This window comes from Oryctolagus cuniculus, chromosome 11, assembly GCF_051225735.1.
Source record: "Oryctolagus cuniculus isolate XC-2025 breed Fujian yellow rabbit chromosome 11, ASM5122573v1, whole genome shotgun sequence".
Lineage (NCBI taxonomy): Eukaryota > Metazoa > Chordata > Mammalia > Lagomorpha > Leporidae > Oryctolagus > Oryctolagus cuniculus.
In genome coordinates, this window is record NC_142877.1 from 111,212,532 (window position 1) to 111,234,092 (window position 21,561).

The following is a 21,561-nucleotide window of genomic DNA, read 5'->3' on the forward strand; positions in this document are numbered from 1 at the left end:
TGTGTGAAGTGGCTGTTTTTGGACTCTGATTTTGCTGTCTACACCCAAGTGCATTCTGGTAACTTCTCACAAGACTGGGAGGGGCACGGGGAAGAAACAGTCTGTACTTTCCTTTATTGGATGCAGCTTTCGCTGGTCACATCGCAACTCAATACAAACAGCCCAGCAGAGGGTAGGGCATGAACTCGCGTTCTTGTCAATGTAAACACAACATTAATATTGAAGATTAAAGAAAATGGGCGGAAAGTCCGGGGTCTCCTCACTCTGTTGACGGTGAAGGTGCTTGTCTACCCTTGGCCAGGTCCCGAGGGGAGGCTGAGGTTATCCCCTCTTCCCGTCCAGAGGGAAGCAGGCAGGGACGCACGGGAATCGGTACGTTGCTCCCGCATGGCTCCAGGTGGACACGCCAATCTTCGGAGCCGGGCTCCTGTGAGTTCCTGAAGTTCTCCTAAAAGCCTGCGAGGTCCGTAGCTTCCGGGAGCACTAAAATTGTTCCATCAAAGCCCTCTCCCCGTGAACCAGTCGCTGCCAACAGAAAACATGACAGGTGTACAGCCGTTGGCCCTCTGATTCCTGCAGTCCCCATCGTAGTCTCTGCATTCTGGAGAGTGGGGAATTCAACATCAGGGTATCCTTGGTGAGCATCCTGGAGGAAGCTGCCTACATTTAAACACTGGCTAGAGGCTCTGGTCCTCCTTGCTGGGCCACTGCGGATAGGGGGGATGTGGAGTGGGACAGCTGACTTTTCCTTTAGAATCTTAAAGGATCAGATTTTTTTATTTTTGATTGCCCAGACCCAAAGCAACCAAACAACCCCCCCCCCCAAAAAAAAATCAAAACCAAACAGGAGTGACTTTGAGAATAAAGAACCGATGAACCCTACCCAGCTACCTCCGGAGACATCTCATTGGTTCACATCATTGGTTTGTCTTCTTCTTGGATACATAGCTACACTGCAGGGCACAGAAGAAACCATCCACTGAGTGAAGAGACCATTTTGCTTTTATTTTCTGGGATGCCTATCCCCCAGCACCCTAATTTCCCTTTCTCCCCAGCCAGGTTGGGCCCCATAATTCTTAAAACACCACGAGAACATTCTAAAGCCCTGTGGCTTTGTGGTAAGTTGATAACCTTTTGACTTCCTCTCACCCCTCTGTCCCATTTGGAAGAGACAAAAATCGGTGGGTGATTTTACTCCGGGAACGCCAGGTCACCGGGCAGAAACAGACTGGCCGGATCCTTGTCCAGGACCTCAGTAGTCAGGGCAGCTTCGTTGGGCCATAGAGACAAATCAAAACAAACCAAAAAAGCATCGCTTGGTTTTGCATTTGGGCCCCAGGCAGCGAGTGGCTCTCCGCCTGCAGTGCGTGTCTCCCTCGTGGGTGCTTCCCGGTGCTAGCTGTTGTTCTCGGCCGTGAGATATTTCAGGGCGGCAAAGCCATAGCGGCGGGACATGTCCTGCTGAAACTCCTCCTTCAGGGTCTTGAGACAGATGCGGTATTGCTTGTTGGAACGGAACTTGGTGATGTCGAAGCTGGGCGCGTGCGGCATGTGGATCATGTAGGCGTTGGGCAGCACGATGAATTCGTATTCCTGGAAGAAGACAGGGGCCTTGTGAGATCTTGCCTGAGCCACCCCTGGAAATGCAAGGTGAAGGCCCTAGAAATGCCAGGTTCAATGCCTGGGGCAAAGAACCAACCGGGGAGTGACAGCAGCAAGTAGGGCAGCACATGGACTACACGCTAGCTTTGGACTGGGGCAGTTCAGGGCTGTCTCTGTGATGAAACTGGGCTTTTCTACGCCTTGGTTTTCTCATCTAGAAATCTCTACCTTGAAGGATGACCCTGAGACTGGAACAAAGGACGGCCGGTGCTGAGCCGAGCTCACACAAAAGTCGCTGTGAACTTACACCCATGTGGTCACTCTGGAGTGACACAAGCCATAGGATATTTTCTCGCTCAACCAACTGATGTCTGAGGACTGGATGAGATCTGACAGCTCAACCGATTAGTGCAGAAGAGGGGAGAAACAAAGCATGGAAGACAACACGGAAACAAAAATGTCGCAGTAAACTGGAGTTCACGGGAGACAAAGCTCTCTGCCGCACATCCTATCTCCCAGTCACATTATCAGGCAGGATGCTGCTCAGCCTGGCAGAGAAACAGCTAAAAAGACCAACAACCAAGGTCTCAGAACATACGAAAGAGGCAACACAAATTTAGGACTTGTAACTCAGAGGAGAACCCAGCCCACTTTTCACACAATCTGTTTATTCAGATTTTGGACAGAACGTCTGGGAAGCTTTGGTCATCTCATTGGCACACAGCAGATGAGAACAAAGTCCAAAAGGGGGAGGGAGGGGCTGGGAAAGGCAGCTGCCACAGATACAATACTGACAGCAGCAAGAAATGACAACAGTGGGTGCTGAGGAATGAGTGAGAAAATCCATGCAGACCTAGCAGCCCCCATGGGAGTGGCTATAGGACCTGTCAGGTGTACACTCATCAATTCCCTAAGTCATTGGCAAGGGTGAAACGATGCATGGTAGATGCCACGGGCAATGAAGGAAAATGTGCAACCTGTGTCCAAGTGTTCCATCAGGACTGTCTAAGACAGAGAAATCCTTGGTCTCGCTGCTGCAAACGTTAGCTTTCTTTAAACCAGTACATGTCCCAGAATATGAACTTGACATTTCTTTCAAACAAAAGCCGATATAGATAAGACATGGCTGCTGTCTGCGAGCGGTCCTGGGCTCCCTCCTCGCATTACTGAAAATGCGGACATGAAAGGCCGTGCTTTCTCCTGCTGCAGACAGACACTGTTCTAGAAACTTCCATCTGTCTCAGAGGTCCTCCGTTCCCGGGACTGCTCCCAAACACGTGGGGCAGCTCACCTGGTGGGAGGAGGCCAGCCCTGGGCATCTGCTCTCAGTGTTCCTGGATTTGGGGTGTTCTTGTTGAAAAGATGGGAACAAAATGTCACCCAAGAGTAGGGCAAAAGAGCAATGTTTGCGATCCCCAGCTCTGAGGATCACGATGGCCACATTCTTAGATTGCTGGACACATCTGGTTCCCTCTTAGCCCTGTGCTCCTCTGCTTTCCTGTCCCCATGGGCTTCTTCAGCGCTAAGACCTAGATCTCCGCACCCACCCCCAGCACCACGGGAGAGTTCTGCTCATCTCACCTGTGCATCCAGTTCCATGATATGAGCCACTTTGTTCCAGCCAAAGCCCACAAACCTCCGGTCGTACTCGGGGCAGTCACGTCTCACGACGACGTAGGGCTCGAAGTCAGCCTCCCACTCAACCCGGTAAGGCGTGGTGGCGGTCCGCCACTTGGCGAAGTTCGTGGGTGCATGGCCTTTCGTCCAGACGTGGTACCTGGGACACATGGATAAAAACCACTGGGTGGAGGGAAGGAAGCTGGGTCTTGCAAATGCTGCTGATTTGGGAGAAGAGGAAGAGTCCTTGTGGCAGGCTGAAGGTGCTCCTCTAAAAGCTACGCTCGAATTCTAGCCCCCAGTACCTACGAATGGGGCCTGTTTGGAAACAAGGTCTTTGCACAGGTAATCAAGTTAGGATGAGATCACAGTGGATTAGGGTAGCCCCTTGTGCAGTAACCGGTGTCCTTATATAAGGAGAGGAGTATTTGACTATAGAGACAGATGGGGAGAACATCACGTTGAGATGCAGGCAGAGACTGGAATGACAGATGTATGTGTCAAAGATTGCTGGCAGCCACCAGGAAGAAGGAGGAATTTCTCCCCAGAACCTATAGAGGAAGCATGGATGGCTGAAACCTTGATTTTGGATTCCGGCCTCCAGAACCATGAGGGAATAAGCTGCTGTGGTGTTGGGCTACCTAGTTTGTAGCATTTATTTTGTTCTGGCAACCCCGGGGAGCTAGGACAGCCTACTCTCCTCACCCTTCAATGACAGGGAGATTCTCCTAAGAAAAGGGCAAGCAGACGCCTGGAACAAGGTGCCCTATGTGGTTCCTATGGAGCCCACTGCAGGCCAATCTGCATCCTCACTGTTCCCAGCAGAGACCACTGTGATGGGCAGTTGTGTACGATGGCGATGCCCCTTGTCCTTGCAGCGTGTTTTCTCCCTTGAGACACAGCTTGTGTGACGTCACCATTGGGATTATATTGTAATACGGCAAAAAGGATTTCTGTAGATGAAATGAAGATGGCTAACAAGATGACCTTGGATTCATCAAAAGGCTGATGTGAGCCTGGCTTGGCTGTGTGGACCTGCAGATCTCAGTTCAAGAAGAAGCAAACAGCCATGCTGCGAGCTATCCCCAGGGGCCACAGGGCCAAGGCCTGGGCTGTAGGAGCTGACACTGGTCTCTGGCCTAAAGTCAGAGGCACTGGGGCTAGACTGTGGCACAGTAGGTTACTTTGCCATCTGTGATATTGGCATCCCATATGGGCACCTGTTTGAGTCTCAGCTGCTCTACGTCCGAACCAGCTCCCTACTAACACACCTGGGAAAACAGTGGAAGATGGACTTGGGCCACTTCTACCCACATGGGAGACCTGGATGGAGTTCCAGGTTTCCAGCTTCTGGCTTTGGTCTGGTCCAGCCCTGGCTGTTTGCAGCCATCTGGGAAATGAACCAGCAGATGGAAGACCTCTCTTTTTTTCCTCTTTCTCTCTCCCCAGTCCCCTTCTCTGTAACTCTCAACTCTGTAACTTTCAAATAAACAAATGTTAAAAAAAAAAAAAAAAACTGGCAGCAGGCAAGTGGGAGCCTCAGTACTACAACTGCAAGGCAAGGAATCCTGCCAATGATCAGGGAGTGGGGGAGAGGCCCACATGCACCCGAGAAGCACAGCTTTGCTGGCAACTTGATTTCAGCCCACAGAAGCCAGCAGAGGCCTCCAAGCCAGACATGGTGAGATGGCAAATGCGTGTGGTTTTAAGTGGCTATGTTTGTGGTGCTTTGTTACACAGCAATAGAAAATGCATACAACCACACAGTAAAAGGAAACTGATTACTAGTCAGGTATGGTGTAGCAAAACTATTGTAAAGACTGAGCATACTCATTATTTTAAACTCTCATAATATCAACAGTAAGTGGTAGAGCTGGGGTTCAAATCCAGGCTGCCCAGCTCAAGGGCAAGGATGCGCACCTGCTTGCTGAGTCACCTTTTTTTTTTATTATTATTATTTTATTGAAAGGCAGTGTAACAGAGGAAGGAGGGATGGGGGGAGGGAGAGGGAGAGGAAAAGAGATATTTTCTATCTGCTGGTTCACTCCCACAAATGGGCCTCAATTGCTAAGCTTGGGCCAAGCTGACAGCAGGAGCCAGAAACTCCATCTGGTCTACCACTTGGTGGCACGGGCCTAATTCCTTGGGCCATCTTCAGCTACTTTCCCAGGGAATTGGATGGGAAGTGTAACTGCCAGGAATTGAAGTGGCGCTCCGATGTGGGATGCCAATATTGCACGTGGCTGCTTAACTGATGGTACCGCAACAACAGCCCCCGGGTTACCTCCCTTCTATGTCATTGTCCCCAGCACACTCTAGCATGTAGAATGAGTACTCCCTGGCTTTTCTCCAAGTTGAATAAACCTTTGAACGAATGAGCCCTCTAAACATGCATGCGGTATCTTGAGCCAGAGCTGGTTAGAGGAGCGGGAACATGCCTGGTTAGAGAGGGAACATGCCTGGTTAGAGGAGCAGGAACATGCCTGGTTAGAGCGGGAACATGCCTGGTTAGAGGAGCGGGAACATGCCTTTGGGAGCTATGGGGAAATGGTGGAAGCTGGGAGTGTAGTGGGGCCTCAGACAGAGTCTGAGGGAAAGGGGGTAGGGAGAGTAATATCTAGAGCTAGAAAGAAAATCTCCATGAAGGGAAAAGACAGGAAGGGTGGTAACCCAACAGCTCAGCTACTGGGAGGAAGGCGCTGAGTGCCGGGTACCCCATCCTTCTCAGGGAAGCGTCTGTAATGCAAGGGAGCTGGAGGGGCTCTCCAGCAGGGACTGCGACGGCTTCCTCACTTTGCCCTTTCACCCCTCAGGTTGGTTGGACTTTCCTCGACCCCAGGGACCCATGCAGTGTGGCTGAACCGGCAGTGGCCAACGAGCGGACTTCCATCAGGTCGTGTTGTTGGGTGAGACGGCCAGGCTAGGGGAAGGCCATGCTGTCAGTGCAGCAACTCCCACCTACACGGAAGGGAAGGGAAGGGTGAGCAGTGTCACTGGAGTGGAATGTGGAAACGAGGGACGTTGCGGGAAACGTCGATCCCAAGTCTACTCCAGAAATTAGGCCAAGAAGCGGTTCATTTTTTCCATTCGTGAACTCACCGAACAGGCACTCTTGACACAACTGGCACAGCACACGCCAGGGCTGTGAACCTGCATTGGGTTCCAAGTATGGCATAGGCCTGGGTCCAGTCCCACTGCTCATCTCTGTCATGTAGGACCAGAGGACTCTGCACAACAGTCTTTAACTGGGCCTTAGTTCCTCTTGTGTCGGCTGGGGAAAAAGTCACACCTCTCTTGTTGAATTACTGTGGGGCTCCCCTGAGGAAATATATAGAGCTGGACATGATGCTGGCCCACGGGAGATTCACTAAGTGCAAAGGTCCCTGTTATGCAGCTTAACACTGTGGTGCAAAGCAACAAATCTGGAGGCAGCATGCCTGGGTTTGAGTTCTCATTCCACTGCACAGAGGAGTTCGCCACACTGCACCCTTGTTGCTTTCTCTTGAAGAAAGGGAGACAGCTGGAATACCTGCCTCATGGACACGATGGAGGCCTGAGCGCACGGAAAGCACTCAGGGGTGTATCCTTGAGAGATGAGAACATCCCCATTATTTCTCTGTGCTTCCCTAGATACGATGTCCACCCATGGTGGGCCTGCCCTCCGTGACAGTAATGTATTGGTACATTGTTAGCCATCTTCGTCTTCCATCTTTAGAATCTAAACTCACTGGACTTCAGCGCTTGCTGAGACCGGGAACCCCAGGTTGCCTTGCAGGAATAATAAGAAAAGAGAGATGAGCTCCTGAGAAAGGCCTCGTGAGCGCAGCTCCCAGGATGCTACTGAGAAGAGGTTGGCGCACTTTGCTTTCGGTAGCGCTCTCAAACTTGAGTGTGCATCAGAGTCGGCTGGGGAATTCCCTGCAGCTCCAGCGCCCCCCGAGGGAGGGGCTGGTGACTCTGCATTTCTAACTAGTTCCCAGGGGAGGCCGACATGCTGCGGGTCCAGGGACCACACTCTGAGAACCCGACTCCAGGAGGGCGGAAGGTGCAGGTGCTTTCTCGCTGCAGGTACAGCAAGAGGTAGGTGTCAGGCTCATTATTTGGGGAGCAGGCGACAGAAGCCAATTTCTTGCAAGGAAGGTCGGTAATGTAGCACTTGGCATGGTGGCTTGCAAACCATTGGCGACAGCAGCACTCACGGACATGGCAGGCCAGACCCCTGCTCTCCTGCCCCAAGATCATGGCCTCAAAGTGAGCTCTCCGATCACCTGGAGATGGAAGGAAGCCCACGATGGGAATGTGCCGCGAGGTCAGCCATCGGGCTTTGGCATCTGTAAGGAGACTCAAACCAAGGTTCTGCCCGCAAAGTCTGTTTCCAGGAGGCAGATTTTCTTTGCAACTTCAAACACTGGTAAGAAAATTTAGGACTTGGCAGTGGCCCCTCGGTATTTTAGTTATGAACAGGTTCTGTGATCCCTCGGGTCAGGGCTGCACCCAGGGTCTGCTTTGTGTCCCTGGGCAAGGAGCTGAACCCTCCCACTCAGAGCCTCAGAGTCTTTATCTGTGGAAGGGGACCACGGCATCTGCCTCACAGACTCGTGCTGATGATCACACACGCAAACACAGGGCCTGGCACAAGGTAATAAGCACTTGGAAGGTGTGGACTGTGGGGCATTAACTCTCTCAGGTCACTTGCCAGAATTCTAGGGAGCAGACAAGGACTGGAGCTTGAGTCCTGCCTCCCCCTGGAACTTCCTGCTCCTGCGTGTCTTCATCCATACAAAACGGGCGACATGAGCAGCGTGGGGCTGTTGGATGGATAACCCACCTCACAGAGGCATCGTCTCAGAAGAGTGTGAGAAGGCCTTCCAGGAACCTACAGTGGCAGGAAAACCTACCAAGACGACAATCTTCACAGAACAACTCAGATTGACTAGGAACATAGGCCTTGGCGCAAAGGAAGTGCTGGCCATTCTTACATTGGTCTCCCTTGAGAACAGAGGTAGGCAGGAGCAACAGCTCTTTGGAAATGCCTAATTAGGAGACCCTGGGACCAGCACTGTGGCACAGTGGGCTAAACTTCTGCCTGCGGTGCCGGCATCCCATATGGGCGCCAGTTCGTCTCCAGGCTGCTCCTCTTCTGATCCAGCTCTCTGCTATGGCCTAGAAAAGCAGTAGAAGATGGCCCAAGTGCTTGGGCTCCTGCATCCATGTGGAGACCCAGAAGAAGCTCCTGGTTCCTGATTTCGGATAGGCCCTGTTCCAGCCATTGCAGTCATTTGGGGAGTGAACCACCGGATGAAAGACCTCTGTCTCTCTCTGTCTCTGTCTCTCTCTGTAACTCTACCTCTCAAATGAATAAAATCTTACAAATAAAGAAATGAATAAAAATAAAAAATTAGGAGACCCAGTAGGACTCCTACCACCCCCCAAGTGCTATTGTTAACACAGCAATCTGTCCCCAGGACATGGAGCCCATTTGACCTGTGCATTTGCGTAGATTCCTGGGTCTCCCTGGTTGTTGAGTGACAGGGCAGCTCCCCTGCAGTGTTCCTGCAGGACTTGGGGGACTAGGAAAGGAGAAAAATGAGGATTTTGTTTGCAACTGTCATCCAGGGCACAGCCAGGTCGGCTGTCTGCCCTGTTGGGAGCAGCTCTGGAGTCATCTTGACGGTTTAAGTTGTTGAAGTGATAACCCAGGACAGAGGGGCTCAGAGAACCAGAAGAAAAAGGGAAGCCATCCAAGGTGCTCACAGAATGAAATGAATGAGTGGACAAGCACAGAAAAGAGAGATCAGAGCCAGGAGGGAAGGATCAGGAGCCCAACCTGAGTTTACAGAACAGTATGAAAAGAAGCAAGTGCAACCTTCTCAGCCAAACACGTCTCTCCTTCCAACTGGACACAAAGTATCTGTCATCCACCGGTAAAACCAAGTACAGCACACAGGCAGGGTGGGGGCAGAGAAGATTCCAAGGACTTCGTGGAGGGTGAGTGGTGCCCTTTTGGGACTTCAGTGGTCATGCTAGCAGCCAGGTTCTGGTTCCATGGCTCTGGGGTCTGGGCTTCCCAGGACAGAGAAGGTTTGGGGGTCCCCAGAGGACAGCATGAGGGCCACTCACCTGAACGTGAAGAGGGTCCCCATGTCCAGCATTGACAGCAGCTCGGCTTTCGACTTGGGGAAGGAGAGCCGGTAGCGCAGCGTCTCGAACGCGGGGACGATCATCGCCTTCTTGGTGTTGGCGAGGTCGAGCTGGATGACAGACTTCCTGGAAAGAGGGGGTGGCCAGAGAGAGCCAGCGTCCCTGTGATGCCCGGCCCAGAGCTAACCCCATAAGGAGCAGTGGCTGCTCCTTGCAGGCATGGAGAGAGCCCACACCAGCCTCTCAGTTCGAGACGGGAGAGACTGAAGCCCATGAAACCCAGGTAGGTGAAGCCGCTTCCCAGACCACTCAGGGAGCCACAGAGCTGAGCCTTCCTGGGGCATCAGCAGGCCCCAGCAGAGGGCCAGGAGCAGACTCAAGTGCAGAACAAAGATCTCAAAAGACTTCCCACTCTACTCCTCCTACTGCACCACCAGCCACACAGGAGCAGGTGGACATAAGCAGAGGAGATAATCGCCAACCTGGGCTTTTCCAGGCATCATTCCTGTGACTCCTCTACTTTCGAGTCCTCTGGACCCTGAGTCCTTAAAGGAAGCAGCCCCTTGGCTGAATACGACAGAGCTCAGACGGTGGAAAGTTTCCCACCCTCTCACGGGCTCCCACGTTGGAGACCGAGTTCCTGCCACTCCCCAATTCTATGGCCATCAGGTGGAAAGAAGGCTCAGGGAGGGCCACGGAGCCGAGGCTCTTAATGAACACAGACTGGATTTCAACCTGGCAATGTCACTTAATGAGTCTTGCCAGCCTAGCCAAGTCATTTAGTTGCTCGCTGCCGCGTGTTTCTCTCCCTAAAATGGTGGCAATAATTGTTACCTCCTGGAGCCGCTGTGAGGACTAAACGAGGTAATGCCATACTGCTTGGCACACCTGGCCCATGGCAGACATGCGGGGACAAATGGTCGCTGTCATACTGCAGTGCCAGCAGGACTCCCTGGTTGCATATTTCACCATTGTTTTTAGCCATGACCTTGGCACTTTATCTTGGCTACCTGCAGAGACCAGGGACCTTTAGGTCTTAATGCCATCACAAGCTGTCTGCGTCCCTCTCCCTAAGAGAGGAAGCAGCCTTCCTTGGGGTCACAGCAGGCATTAGAAGGCATTTAATAAAATCCTGGAAGAAGCAACCTCCTATAGTCACACAACTGCTTATTGTTGTATTGATAGAGCCACTTCCCTTGACACAACTTTGTGAAAAAGCACGGACTACGTAAAGCTGATCTTCTAACTAAATAAGTTAGCCCAGGCCAGAGGGGACCACAACAGAGGGGTGGTCCAAGAAGGACATGGGCAGGGCTTGGCCTGAGTGATGAATGGGCCACGGAGCAGGTCAGGATAAGGACATCCTGGTTAAAGGGTTTCCCGAGCTCCCAGTGGAGAGGGTGTGGTTGAGAGATGGATTGGAAATTCATTTTGGAACCTGTGACTATCATCTGTCGTCCACTCTTTATTATCAGGGTTAGGTGCACTATATACAGACGAGATACAGCCCTCTGTCACTATCTCATGAGAGGTCTGTAAAGGAGGTGAGCACCAGAATGTGGGGGAGCTCTCTGAGCCAGGCAGAGGGCCAGCGGTGTGGCCAGCCTGTCCTGATCTGCATTCCTCTCTGACTGCGGGCACAGCAGCACCGACTTCTACACACCCCAGGTTCCTTCCTCCAAGGCCAGGCATCTACTGTCAGCCAGCATTCTCTTTTATATCACTCCTGTAACAGATACAGCCAGTGCCTTATCTGTCCACGTTGGAGATGGGACATCTAGGCACAAAGAAATAGTTTGAGCAAGCTCCTGGATCCACAGGGACGTGGGATAAGGTGTCCTAGTACTCAGGAGTGCTCACTAGTCAGTCAACAATCACTGAGCACCTACTGTGTGCCAGGCACTTGGAGATACAGGGCTCTGCCTGGGTGGTGCTTATAGTCTTGTAAATGTTCCAGGGTGCTCAAAGCCTACTGGCAGGTGCCTCTCCACTGGGGTCTAAGATTGCATTTGGAGTGAATGATTTTAAGATGTGAATGCCATGCAGGGAGACAAGGAGAGTCAGAGGGTAATGAAGGGGATGGGAAAAATGTACACACACATACACACGACACACACATACATACATGACACACACATACATACATGACACAGATATCTATACACACAGAGGGCTCTTTCCACCTCAGTCTTTAATTATTACTGCAATCACAGTTATTGCAGTGGCTGATTTTGGAAGTGTCCTACTTGAAAGCAATTCCCTCTTCTATGACCCTAATACACAGGAGCAGCTCCCACAGCTCTGCCTGTCCCAAATAAACCCATGGCCAGGACGACTGTGTAGGGGTGGACACTTGAGCCAAGCTGGACAAATCAGTTCCTTGTCTTTAGAAATCTGAAAAGAAATATATAGAGACCAGGAAACCACAGAGCCGACTTGCACTGCTGTCGCACAATGTTCCAAAGACTTTGAACCCCACTGCAGGGGGCCCAGAAGCTGGTCCAGCCAACTGCAGTCTTAAACATTCATTTTTCCAAATCTTACTTTGATTCCATAAGATATACTAATCAGCTCCTTGTTCTGTTCTCCTCTGATATTTTTGGTATCTGAATTAAGCTACCTAGCATGGGTTTCTGTTGCTTGCAATCCAACAACCCTACCCCCTATACTGCAAGACCCAACATGAATATATAGCCCTGGGGATCAGCACGCCTTACAAATGCAGTCCCGGAAAGCCTTGTGGCCTTCTGCACAGACAGTGCTGGATCTGGGAGTGTTTTCTGCAACTTCCCTTTCGTCTCACTGAAACACAAGCTGCCACCAAGATGGGTGTGCCACCAGATGGGCCCCCTGCACACTCTGCTTATGGAGGCTTCGTTACTGATGTCTTGAATGGGCCTCATTATGAAGTTGTCTTCCATTGCAGAGTGGTTGCAGGGTACAGACCCTGAGCATGGCCATTTGTCAGGATTGCAATGGCCGCTGCAGCTTTTCTGCAGTGTGTTCTGCTGGTTCATACCAGCGTGGCTGCAGCTTGCTGCTGTAGGCTTGAGGAATGTGCTGCCATCACTCCTAGGCAATGGAGGGCTTCTGTGAGAAGGCTGGGCTGCGAGCCAAGAGACCCGAGTTCTGGCTCTTGTTTGACAAGCTGAGGGACTTTGGGTCAGTACCTTCACCTCGCTTACACGGCTGCAGCTAGGTGGCTACGATGGAAGCCTTGTGGATGGCAGTAGTGGCAGTGTGGTCATCAAGTGTGGCCTCTGCCTATCAGAGCTGTCAATGTGGGGAAGTTGCTGGCACCACTCTGAGGTTGACTTCATGCACCTGTAAAAGATGCTGACGAGCTAAAGCAGAAGGGCAGGTGGACGTGCTTGGGACAATGCCTGGCATGTGTGAGGCATGCAGTCCACAGTGACTGGGTCCTGTGCTGGCTAATCTCGTGTGCCCATTGGGCTAGGTAGCAGTGCCCGGTCGCTTAGTCAGACACCAGTCTGGATGTGAAGGCATTTTGGGGATGTGAGGACCATCCACGCTCAGCTGACTTGACGGAGACTGCCCTTGATTACGTGGGTGGGCTCATCAAATCAGGTCAAGGCTGAAGAGCAAAAATCTGAGCTTTGCCGGAAATGAAGGCATCTGCCTTAGGACTGTAAGACTGAAATCCTGCCTGAGTTTCCAGCTGGCTGGCCTGCCCTGTGGACTTCAGATTTGCCAACCCCTACGGCCATGTGAGCCAATTTCTCTCCATTTATCTCTCTCTATACACTGGAAATACACAGATACACACACACATCCAAACGAGGGCACAGTTTGTAGATAATGGAGCTGAAGACGTTTATTCTGGCGCAAACATTGTTTGAGCTCCAGGCATGCGAGGGGTCATTAAGAAATTCACAGAAAATGCACATTATGAAACAACTAAGCACAGAATTCCAAATTCTGTGCACCAGGCAATTTCCTTCTCCAAGAACTTTTTGAAGTCCCCTCATATACTGTCTATGGGTTCTATTTCTTTGGGTAGCCCTGACTCACACCCTGCCCTTGCTCCTTGACCGAGACCCCTGCAGAAACATTCGCAAAGTTACCAGAATATTCTAGGCTGAGGAAGTCTGAGGTATCTGCCTAACTCAGACCCCTGCCAATGCAATGGAGAGCCCCGCCACTCCATGTGACTTGGGGCCATTTATCCCTGGCTTCCAACCCTGCCTGCCCCTCTCTTCTGATCTCGGGGGACATACACAACTTCTTCCAGGCACAAGTTCCCCATCTGATGATGCAGTTCATGAATGATTAGGTCTCACAACCCAGAGTTCTCAAGCCTAACACAGAGCCTGACTCAGAATAACCAACACATGAGTCTCCCTTCCTCCTTTTAGGGTGGGCCCAGGGCCACAGAATGGGTGAGTGTGCGGAAGGATTCAGAAAAAGGCGATCAGGGGCCGGCGCTGTGGCTCACTTGGTTAATCCTCCACCTGCGGCGCCGGCATCCCATATGGGCACCGGGTTCTAGTCCTGGTTGCTCCTCTTCCAGTCCAGCTCTCTGCTGTGGCCCGGGAAGGCAGTACAGGATGGCCCAAGTGTTTGGGCCCTGCACCCACATGGGAGACTGGGAGAAAGCACCTGGCTCCTGGCTTCAGATTGGCATAGCTCTGGCCGTTGTGGCCATCTGGAGAGTGAACCAATGGAAGGAAGACCTTTCTCTCTCTCTCACTGTCTATAACTCTACCTGTCAAATAAATAAATAAAAATCTAAAAAAGAAAAGAAAAAGGCGACTAGCACAGTGCTCACAACCAGGTCGGCATTTTGGCCTGCCAGCCTGCCTGTGTGCGGGGACAGAGCATATGAGATCTCCATCTCCAGCCGGCCCTCTCTGACCCCTTCCTGCCATGAACAATGCCGGTGTTCCTGACAGAGCCAATGCAGCTCTTCCAGGCTGACGGAGCTGAGCAGAGGGGCACTGGCAGCTGGGCAGAGTTCATCTTCCAGGTCCCCAACCTCCTCTTCTCTCTCTTTTTGCCCCTCAGCCCCTCTTCTCAACTCACTCAAGTATGCAAAGAAGTCACAGCCCCTTCTGCTCCCACCTGGCCCAACTGGTGAGCAAGGGAGGGGCTGTGAAAGGACAGGGAGGGCAGAGACCACAGGCTCTCCTGGGGCTGCCATTGGCCACAAACAAACAAACATAGCAAAGGGCAGTGTTAGCTACAGGGGCTTCCTGGAGCTTTCTCTGTCTCATGCATGTTCACAAACATAACACTGCTTCCCCCCATCCCAGTCTCTTTTTAACCCCCTCCCAAGCCCTGGAAATAGGTTTTAGTTACCAGGGAAACCGCCCAGGGCTGTCGGGATAGCTGGTGGACAGCGTCTCAGAAGAAACAAGGGCCAGGCAGGTGTGCAAGTTCTCAGGACTCGCTCTCCTTGCGTCCCCATGCAGAAGGCGGAGCTCCGGACCCAGGCTGTGTGCGGTCACATCCTGGCTGCCTGATACCTAAGCTCTTTGCCCTGCAGGTTCCGAACTTGTGAAAGGGGCTGGGAAAACAGCATTCGGCTCAGAGGCCGTTTGCAGGAACGAATAAAGCCTGTAGAGTGCCTGGCAGATGGAAAGTGCTCAGGGCCAGCTGGCTGTTACAATGCCAGGTGCCTCCCCATCTTCTCACGTTGGCTCCTCTCGGGTTACAAGGGCAGACAACCAGTCCTGGCCTCGCCCCGCGGACCAAGGTCCAGCTAAGAGCTGACTTCACCACTTGGTTCTTTCATTTGTTGTTACATTCTGCAACGTGCCAGATACTCCAGCGTGATTAGCAAATTATATAGCACTGGATATGAGAAGGCAAGAGAGAACGGAGGAGGGAAGACTTCGGAAATGAGATGCGATTTTAAATAGGGTGGTCAGGGTTGGCCTCATGGAGAAGGGGGCTTTTAGGCAAATACTTGGGACTAGCTGAGAGAGCAGGACACGTGGTTCCCTGTGGGTCAGAGCATTCCAGGCTAAGGAAACACACAGTGCAAAGGCCACAAGGCCTTGCATGTGCTTAAGGAACAGCAAGGAGGCCAGTGTGACAAGAGCATAGTAACAGACAGGGACAGTACCTAGGGATAAGGGCAGAGGCAACGAGGGAGTGCTGCAGGTCTCAGAGGGTCTTACAGGTCCCTGAAGGTTGGGGCAGGTAGGACACTACTCCCCCAAAGATGTGCACATCCCAATCCCAGATTCTATCACCTGTTACGGCAATGTGGACTACACAGGCATGATTAAATTAAGGTTGCTGCGATGGGAGCTTTCATCTCAGATCATTAGGGTTGGCTGGATGTAGTCACTAGTGTCCTTATAAGAGGAGGGCAGGGCTGGCACCGCGGCTCAATAGGCTAATCCTCTGCCTTGCGGCGCCAGCACCTCGGGTTCTAGTCCCGGTTGCCCCTCTTCCAGGCCAGCCCTCTGCTATGGCCCGGGAGTGCAGTGGAGGATTGCCCAAGTGCTTGGGCCCTGCACCCCATGGGAGACCAGGAGAAGCACCTGGCTCCTGGCTTCGGATCAGCGCAATGCGCCGGCTGCAGCGGCCATTGGAAGGTGAACCAATGGCAAAAAAAAAACAAAAAAAAACCAACAAAAAAACACACAAACCTTTCTCTCTGTCTCTCCCTCTCTCACTGTCCACTCTGCCTGTCCAAAAAAAAAAAAAAAAAAAAAAAAAAAAGAGGAGGGCAGGAGGGTCTCAGTCAGGGAAGAAGGCAGGACACTGGAAGCAGAGGCTGGAGTGATTCAGCCCCCATGTAAAGAGTGCAGGTGGGACTCTAGAGGGTATGAAGATGGGGCCTCCACTTCAGTTTCCAGAGGGAACGTGGCCCTGTCAACACCTTCACTCGTAAGACCCACTGGGAATTCCTGACCTGCAGAACTGTAACAGAAGAAATTTGTGGTCATTTGTTACAGCATCCTTGGGAATTTGGTTGTAGTGTTGTGTGGGCCACTGGGGAACTCTGAGATAAGGAGTGAGACGATGGGTCTCCACAGGGAGAGGACCACTCTGGCTGCTGCGTTGAGCAGGGGTTGTGTGTTGCATGGACGGAGGCAGGGAGACCAACTAGGAGGCCCATGAGAGTGTACAGGTGGGACTTTTTGGAGCAGGATAATAACAACACAGGCGACAAGGTCTGCTTCTATTTCCTTATCCACTGGATGTGGGCTGTGAAGCGCAAAGGCTGCCTCGAGGCTTCTGGCTTCAGAACTGGGAAGGATGGAGCTGGTTTCCAGGGGAGACCAGGAATTGGGTTTGGAATAGCTCGGGTGAGCTGTCAATGAGACAGGAAGAAACAGAGGAGGCCGTTAGATACCTGAGTTCCATGGTCGAGAGAGAAGACAAGATCTCTGGGGGACTGGGGTAGACAGGTGGTACCAAATCCAGAGACCGAAAGTCATCCCCAAGGGAGTGGGGGAAGAGTGAAAACAGAAGGAAGCAGAGATGGGAAGCATTGGGAGGACCAATGAGGGCGAGCGACCACCAGGAGGCGGGACATCCCATTCACCTTCACGTGTGGGATCTGCGTTCAGGTTCAGCCAACTGCAGATTGAAAACACTCAGGAAAAAAAACTGCATTTGTACTGAGCATGTGCATAATGTTATTTCTTGTCATTATTCCTTAAAAATACAGGATGGAGACATGTACATAGCATTTCCAGTGTGGTAGGTATTGTAAGTAATCTAGAGCTGATTTAAGGTATAATAGAGGAGTGGGTTACATGCAAACGCTGTCATTTTACAGAAGCAAATTGAGCATCTACAGATCTTTGTGTTTCTGCAGGGGGTCAAGAAACCAACCTCCCATGGATACCAAGGGATGACTGTGTTTATAAACTAAAATGCACATCAAGGAAGAGGTATCAGTGGTTAAGTTAAGACGGGAGCTGAGGGTTGACCACTGGGCTTGGCCATGTGTAGGTCACTGGTGGCTTCCTCACTGATGGCTGGCACATGCAACAGTACCGGAAGCACCAGCCAAGACCAGGTAATGGGCAGCTGTGAGGCCACTGGCCATTTGGAGTGGCATCCCCCCAACTAAGTGACAAAAAACAAAACAAAACAAAACAGGCCAACATAGGGCAGGACTGGATCCCAAGTTAGGAACAAGACCTGTGTCACTATGTTGGTCCCTCATTTCCCATCCTGAATGCACACTGGTGGTCCGAGGTGGGCTGGCCACAGTGACCGAAGTGGGGTGTCTGAAGAGACCAAGATAACCAGTCCACAGTGGAGACCTCACCTATGGCAAAAACAAATAGACCTGTAACCAGGACTTTTGCAATGAAAACATTTCATTTCACCCTAAGTGACTGCAGGTTGGGAAAAAACTTAATCTATGTGGTTTATAGGGGAAGACAGAAGGAAAATCCCAGGACCAAAGCCTAACCCCTTCACAGTGAGCTAGGAGCCAAGAGCAGACCCACAATTTCCAATTAGACCCCTACTGGAGTTCTACAGGTGGTCATTCCATTGCTGAACGTGGGATTCAAGTTCCTTTGCAGTTCCACCAAAGAATGAAGACCCCAACTCCTGGCTCTCTACTTCTTTGCATTCCACTCTACTCAGCGTTCCCGAAACAAATTCTTCTCTCACAGAGGTCAGCTTAGGTACTGCAAATTCAATTCGATGTTATCTTTAGGAAAACAAAATTAGAAAACCAATCTGCCTCTTAGGTAAACCACAATGAGAAAGCCTGGTTGAGTTTAAACAGGAACAAGTGGCTTGGGAATTACTTCCTATTTGGGGACTGTCTATATCTGCAGGCAACAACCCAGGCAGAACGGCGGATGGTGGTGCACACCCGGCTTCAGCGCTAGGATAACCTGGGGAGCCCACACCCTGCAGAAAGGGGTGGCTGCTCTTCAGCTGAGTGCCTGAAGAGCCATATGGGACTGCAGTCATATATTCTGATATGTCAAGAGGAGCCACGTCCAGTGGTTTTCAGCATATCTGAGGCCTGGAGACCCTCAGGAGAGCTGCACAGTCAGGGAAAGAACATGATCTTTTAAGTCAGATGGAGATTCTATCTAACTCCCCCACTTCACTAATTGTGTAATCACAGGCAATTTTCTTAACTCTTGGGCTTTTGTTTCCTTATCTTGATAATGATAGATAGTTTATGGACTTGGTTATTAAGAAAACTAAGTGGGATCATATATTTGTTAATTAATGAGTACTAATGAAGCCAGACACACAGATATTGGGTATGGAGCTGAATGAGCAGATGTGATCTGTGTACAGAGCTCTGAGCACAGGGAAGGAGGAAGACAGAGGTGTGGGGTGCTCTGGTGCACAGTCACGGAGGCTCCCATCACGGAGCTGTGTCCTGAAGTTAGTCGGGAAACGGGACTCTAGGTATCTGCATGGTTCTGGAACCAATGGAGCATCCAGTGGCCCTCCCTTACGGTTTCACTTCCCACAGTTTCAGTTTACCTGTGCTCCCTGCGGTCATATTAAACGGAAAATTCCAGAAATGAACATTGCATTCTGTTCTAAGTAGCATGATAAAATCTTGTGCCACCCTGCTCTGTCCCAGCTGGAATGCAAATCATCCCTTGGTCCAATGTCTCTACGCTATCTAGACTACCCATCTGTTAGTCACTTAGTAGCTATTCTGATGATCAGATTGACTGATAGCACAGTGCTGGGTTTCAAGTAACCCTTATTTAGTGAACACTGGTCCCAATTCAGATATGCCAAAGAGAAGTAATAAAATACCCCCTGTAAGTGAAACAGTGATAAGGTACAAACAGAATTATATGTGAGGTTGCTAAGATCTGTGCTGAGAATGAACAAGTCTCCCCAGGAAACTGTGACGGAGGAAGGGAAATTCAGGCTAGTTTTCCTGTTACTGCAAAATTCATGGTCACAGAACCTAAGTGCTTGGCTACGATAGATGGAAAAGGCATCAAATGATAGGATTGGGTACACGTTTTACATTAGACATCCATGTGGACCCTAAAACAATGTCCCATGGATGAAGTGTGGCTACTGTATGGGGTTTGGGAGAAATGAATTCCTTGGACGACGGTTGGTTTTGTAGACGGGTTTTGAAGGTTGTCAATAAATGGTAATAAGAGCTCACGTGTATTCAGTATGCTTGAAACTCCAGCACTTCAGATGTGTTACTTCTCTAATCACTGCAACCCATGCCAAGGGTGCTAGCAGCTGGTCTACCAAGGAAGACTGCGGAGCTCTGAGAGGGTAGCAGGCACTGCACAGCGACGTCACCATCGCTGCATGAAGTTGGTCCCAGCTCAGACTGAATCAGCAAAGGGCAATCATTGCAGGATTTCTTGGAGCCGTGTCTGCTAAGGTGGTGACTGTGCCTTATCTTCCTGACCTTCCCAATGGAGCAATGGACTTCCTGGGGGTCATGGATCAAGGGAGCTGGTGGGCGAGTGGCAGGGAGCAGAGTGGGGAGAAAAAACAGGAGTCTACGGCCTGGGTAGTCAGGTTCCTTGAAAGGCAATCTCAGCCACGTGGCAGATCTCATCTGGCAGGAGCCACGTGGGGCCAAGACCAGGAAAGCAAGCAGTGCTGGGAGAGGTCAGGACAAGGGACCAACGTCTCTGCTGGCTGGGCCTCCTCTACTGGTTACCTCCTTTCCTTAATGCCCATGAGGTTCTTAAATAACGACCATCCATGTTTGATTCTGGGGACCTGGCCAGGGTCAGCCAGGTCCCCCTCACTGTCAAATCGACATAGCTGCCCATTCTCTCTCTTCTTGATTTCTCTCTGCATTTGGTTCTAAAGGCTACTCCCTCTGCTCAGAACCCTACAGTGCATCCTTCCGGTCATCTGCTGTGACCGGAGGGACCCTGGTGAGCTGGTCACCATTCAGGGGCCTCCTGTTGCCCCTGCTTTGGACAGGAGTAGAGGATGCTCCCTCTCTGCCCAGGCGAGCTTTCCTGCAACTGCACCAGCTGTGTTGATTTCCCTGTGCTGTTGTGATAAACAGCTGAGGCTGACAAGTGCCAAGTGTGAGGAATCACGGGGTTGCATGCACCAGGCTCCTGTCCGAATGTCAGGAGAGAACCAGGCTTGTCGGCTCTCAGAGCCCTGGGTCTCCCGAATTGAACGCGAGCTGTAAGGAGTCCAGGGACTCCTATGAAACTGATGTCAAAGACAGAGAGAAAGAGGGAGAGAAACTTCTGCTGGAGTGTGGCTCTGTCTCAGAAGCCCCGGGACAGCACTTCCTTCTCTCAAGGCTCTATGTGCAGCCAGTGAGCGGAGCTGGCCTCCCTGCACCCCACCGCCCCCTCCCCACCTCTGCTGGCTGTCTCCCGTTGTGCCCCCTCGATAATGGGCTTGCATGCCCTCAGGACTGGTTCACCGGGATTGTTCCATTCACTGGAGATGACTGTGGGCTTGTGTGTCCACCAGCCCTGCCAGGCTTGCAGCGAGGGCCAACCTCATTCGTGGTTATGTCTGTAGCTCCCGCACAGTGCCAGCCACGCAGGGGGCACTCAACAACCTGCAATTTTCCATCCGCATGGAAAATGCATACTGTGCAAAAATGAGGCATGGATTTCAAAAATAACCTTCTCCATTAATTCCATTTTGCCTCAACTTTCTCAAGTGCCCTCGTCTAGGAGATGAAGGACTCGGTCTGCTGTCACTGCTTATGGGGCAGAGGATGACGGTGTGAAGACGGCACTTGGGAAACGAGAAAGACCTGGGCTGATTTACAGTTCTGCCACTTACATGCATATGATCATCAAGCAACTTTACCTTCCGCGTTTTAATTTTCTCACTGGTTCAATGGGAATAAAAGGTTGTATTTGTGACAAGGTTGTCATAAAGAAAGATCATACTTGCTCAGAACCTAGTGCGGTGCCTGCTACACAGAGGGCACTGGTACACATTTGCTTCTTCCTTCCTGGGTCCCCGAGAGCTAGCTGTGCACGCAGATCCCCTGCTGAGTCTCCCAAGGGGGTAGTGGGAACATTTAGGTAACCCATTCAAGAGAAAGCAGAGGACAAATCTGAAATTCATAATCATTTTCAGGTTTCAGTTCATCACTTGGGAAAGCATGTGGGCATGGAGTGAACCGCAACGTAACAGTGAGTGCAGGTAGCAGAGCTAATGCAGCCCTAGGCACCATCAAGTAGTGAGAGGCGAAGCAGGGCAACTGTGCGTGTGTGTGAGATCCAGGGGGGACCATGAGAAGCCCCTCGTCTC

General features: G+C 51.3%; 1 protein-coding gene across 6 annotated transcripts in view; it reads right to left on the bottom strand.

Annotated features, from left to right (window-relative positions):
• Positions 1-95: 95 nt before the first annotated feature.
• The window catches only part of LARGE1 (LARGE xylosyl- and glucuronyltransferase 1), a 564,622-nt gene continuing 543,156 nt past the window's right edge, over positions 96-21,561 (bottom strand). For all 6 annotated transcript variants that reach the window (XM_051846591.3, XM_051846590.3, XM_051846588.3 and 3 more), the window contains 3 exons: positions 9,340-9,486; positions 3,184-3,379; positions 96-1,593 (listed from right to left, as the gene is read on the bottom strand). In XM_051846591.3, coding sequence (XP_051702551.2) covers positions 1,396-1,593; positions 3,184-3,379; positions 9,340-9,486 — 541 coding nt within the window. In that variant the 3' untranslated portion in view covers positions 96-1,395. The remainder of the gene's footprint in view (positions 1,594-3,183; positions 3,380-9,339; positions 9,487-21,561) is intronic.